Genomic DNA, 2,223 nt, shown 5'->3' on the forward strand with positions numbered 1-2,223 from the left:
CGCGACTAGTCAAGACCTCTTAACGGTCAAAACAGGCACTAATGTAAGTCATTTTTCTTTGTCTTGAATAGCCGTGTGTTCTAACAGCCAGTAGGTTTGCATTGTACCCTTTCCCTGGAAAGAGAAATAAGAAGAGTATAAGAAAATTTCGCAACCACATCGGTTTTGTGGATAGAAGTAATTGTTTGAGTAAAAGCCTTTTAGAGAAATGGGAAGAGAGATACCTGGGATCATCAAGTTAATGCGGGAAAGAGTATTAACGTATTATAAATACGTGTCTCAAAAGAGAGGAAGAGAGGGGTGCGGCGCAGTTTTCAAGGGAGGGGCTACTCTAAACGGGGGAAAAAGTGAGTTTTTTAATAATTCCAGTATTCAAGGTGTCCCGTCGAGCTTCATTATTTTAAAGTTACGTACGCTTGGCCGAGGAACCGTAAAATTCCGGTTATAAGCCCCCCCGGTCATAAGCCCCCCTAGTTATAAGCCCCCCCGGTTATAAGCCCCCCTGGTTATAAGCCCCCCGGTTATAAGCCCCCCTGGTTATAAGCCCCCCCGGTTATAAGCCCCCTGGTTATAAGCCCCCCTGGTTATAAGCCCCCCTGGTTGTAAGCCCCCCTGGTTATAAGCCCCCTGGTTATAAGCCCCCCCGGTTATAAGCCCCCCTGGAAGTAGGCCCATCTACCTGTAAACACAAAAAAATCCGGTTATAAACCCCCGTGGATATAATCCCCCTTCTACTGGATGACAGTACTGAACAGGGCGAAATGTTGCTTTATTATGAATTTTTAACTTAAAAACATATTTCGATCAACACTGCCGTGGCTCGATTCAAAACGTTTTTGTTTTATTCCGCTTATAAGCCCTCCTGGATATAAGCCCCTCCGTTTATAAGCCCATTCAAAAACCCGTCAAAACCCGTTACGAAAAAACCCGTAATAACCGGAATTTTACAGTATCTGGTTTGCTTACTGCTTTTACGATCCTGACGTAAATAGACTGTGACGTTTTATCACTTGTTAAAATTGTTTCCGGGCGATTTAGTTTGTTGAGACAATTTCGAACACGAGATGTGGCACGCGTGGTACCGCAGTCATGGGTTTGGCGGGAAAATTGCGGCTCACTTTTCTTCGTGAGTATTATACAAATTACCTTGTCCATTTCGACAATTTTAAATATTTTGTTTGGAAAAACAAAGAAGAATTTCAATTTTTTCTCAAATTGTCCCTGCTGATATGGTAGGATATAAAGTAAGGGACTTGATATCGTCGATATCGACTAGCTGGTCAGCAGATAGAGCTTCTGATTGGTTGATTCTGAATTTTGGTCAAAGTGAACTGGTAAAGCAAACACATACCTTGACTTCGACAAGTCCTCTAAACTCTAGAGCGTAATCACCCAGAAATGTCAGCATATCCTTTGTGTCTTTGCTAACATGGATTCTCTGAGCTAAATAAAATGCAAAATTACACAAATTTAAAATTTGGTCAATTTAAGAAAAGATTATAATGGAATACGGCGATTTTGACTGATGTCATTGTTGACATATCAAATTTAAAACAAAATAGAAAAATTCATCTGATTTAAAAACTGTTATAACTGGAAAGAACATGCAAAAGTATTATGATCTTTGTTTAAAGGAACAAGTTCAAAATCTACTGATCAAACAAAATAATGCTAATGAAATCAAACAACACCACTTTAAACAAAAGTCACCAAATATGACACAAGACCATACTTACGCATGCCCGTTGTTTGCATTCTCGAGGCGGTATTCACAGTGTCACCAAACAAACAGTAGCGAGGCATTTTGTTTCCCACAACTCCCGCCGCGCAGGGGCCTGGAACGAAAAAAAAAACACAATTTAAAATGCGATTACCTCGTAATCACGAGCGATCTCGCATACTAACGACTGATAGTAAACAAGTAGCTTAACCGGTCAGATCGTCGGTTTGCATAAGTATACTAAAAGAATTCTACTAATTAAGTTAAGTTTAGTTTCAATCCTCTTCTAGTCTAACGAATTGGAAGGGTGTAGCATTAATCGACTAGGAGTATTACTACTCCTCCCTGGAAGGGATGCTAGCTTGTCGCTGCCAGGCTTCCCTTACAGTTCACCGGTGCCCATTTATATACCTGGGTGGAAAGAGGCACTATGAGAGTTAAGTGTCTTGCCCAAAAAACATGACACAAGCACCCTGACTAGGGCTCAAATCCAGACCGCTCGA

General features: G+C 41.1%; 1 protein-coding gene across 1 annotated transcript; it reads right to left on the bottom strand.

The window, feature by feature from the left end:
* Positions 1-10: 10 nt before the first annotated feature.
* Positions 11-1,822, bottom strand: LOC144640076 (atrial natriuretic peptide receptor 2-like). The gene is made up of 3 exons (XM_078499298.1): positions 1,737-1,822; positions 1,352-1,443; positions 11-114 (listed from the first exon to the last, which is right to left on the bottom strand). Exons 1-3 carry the CDS (start codon positions 1,801-1,803, stop codon positions 49-51), a joined length of 225 nt encoding a protein of 74 aa, XP_078355424.1. The 5' UTR covers positions 1,804-1,822; the 3' UTR covers positions 11-48.
* Between the last annotated feature and the right edge of the window lie 401 nt (positions 1,823-2,223).

Source organism: Oculina patagonica, unplaced genomic scaffold (genome assembly GCF_052425735.1).
Source record: "Oculina patagonica isolate OP01 unplaced genomic scaffold, crgOcupat unplaced1783, whole genome shotgun sequence".
In the NCBI taxonomy this organism is placed as follows: Eukaryota; Metazoa; Cnidaria; class Anthozoa; order Scleractinia; family Oculinidae; genus Oculina; species Oculina patagonica.